Source organism: Herpailurus yagouaroundi, unplaced genomic scaffold, assembly GCF_014898765.1.
Source record: "Herpailurus yagouaroundi ecotype Mexico unplaced genomic scaffold, PumYag 192, whole genome shotgun sequence".
Taxonomy (NCBI): Eukaryota; Metazoa; Chordata; class Mammalia; order Carnivora; family Felidae; genus Herpailurus; species Herpailurus yagouaroundi.
The window spans coordinates 25,076,845-25,077,970 of record NW_024412423.1 but is presented as its reverse complement, the minus strand read 5'-3'; the positions used below and the strand labels follow the sequence as shown (position 1 = coordinate 25,077,970).

At 43.6% G+C, this 1,126-nt stretch overlaps 1 protein-coding gene across 2 annotated transcripts in view; it reads right to left on the bottom strand.

The window, feature by feature from the left end:
• Positions 1-1,126, bottom strand: part of KDM3B (lysine demethylase 3B) — a 73,169-nt gene that overhangs the window by 14,901 nt on the left and 57,142 nt on the right. For both annotated transcript variants that reach the window (XM_040444598.1, XM_040444600.1), the window contains one exon: positions 606-733. In XM_040444598.1, the coding sequence (XP_040300532.1) occupies positions 606-733 (128 nt within the window). The remainder of the gene's footprint in view (positions 1-605; positions 734-1,126) is intronic.

The following is a 1,126-nucleotide window of genomic DNA, read 5'->3' as shown; positions in this document are numbered from 1 at the left end:
TGTGTGTGTGTGTGTGTGTGTGTGTGTGTGTGTGTGTATGTGTGTGTGTGTGTGTGTGCGCGCGCGTGCGTGTGTGTTTAAAACGGCCTCTTGTTCAAAACAGTTACCATCAAACCGGAATGACCTCCACCTCTGATAGAGCAATGAGCAAACCACTGCCTCTCTGGAGGCTTGGGATTGTTTTCAGAGTAGAATGATCCCAGCTCAGCAGGCCAATCTTCATATTTCTGTCCTCAGTACCTAACATGACAAGGACAGGGACCATGCACACATATTGGACTGCCTTCCTGTTAACCTTTTCTATACTCTTCACCTATACAAGGATCCTGAGGTATAAATCTTGACAAGATGAAAAGAATCTCATTGTGCTACTTATCAACCCAGCGTGAATTGGTTTTAAAGACAAATGAAGAGAAACTCATACCAGCTGGAGGGAATTAAAATCCCTTGAGTAACTTTTTGGGGGTTCTCTCTAGATAGGCTTCTCCATCCCCTAATTCCTCAGGAATCCTACAGTAGCCTAGGACAACACAGGTGAAAATGGGGCATTTCCTGGTACTAAGAAGAGAAGTTTCTCTCATTCATACCCACACATACCACTTTACCTGTGACATCCCATTGGTGACAGCAGGTCTCAACACAGATTTGTTCTGCCGACTAATACAAGGGCAGTTTGCTTTTATTCCCCACTTGCCCCGGGCAGCATGTACCATGTCTCCAATATTGTAAAGAGCTGGGAGAAAGAGAGCAACAGAAGCCTCAGAATGTTTTATGTGCCAGATATTGTGCTAACGATCTCATTTACATTATCTTCCTCAATCCTTACACACATTTCAATGAGGTGGCAGCTATTACCCTCAACATTTTTTAAAAGATATTATTTATTAGGGCACCTATGTGACTCAGTCGGTTAAGCGTCTGACTCTTGATTTTGGCTCAGGTTGTGATCTCACAGTTTATGGGATGGAGCCCCGAGTCTGGCTCTGGTGCTGACTGTGGAGCCTGCTTGGGATTCTTTCTCTCTCTCTCTCTCTCTCTGCCCCTCTCCCATTTTCTCTCAAAATAAACAAACTTAACAACAACAACAAAAAGACTATTTTCTTAAGTTCATTTTTTAAGCAGGCTC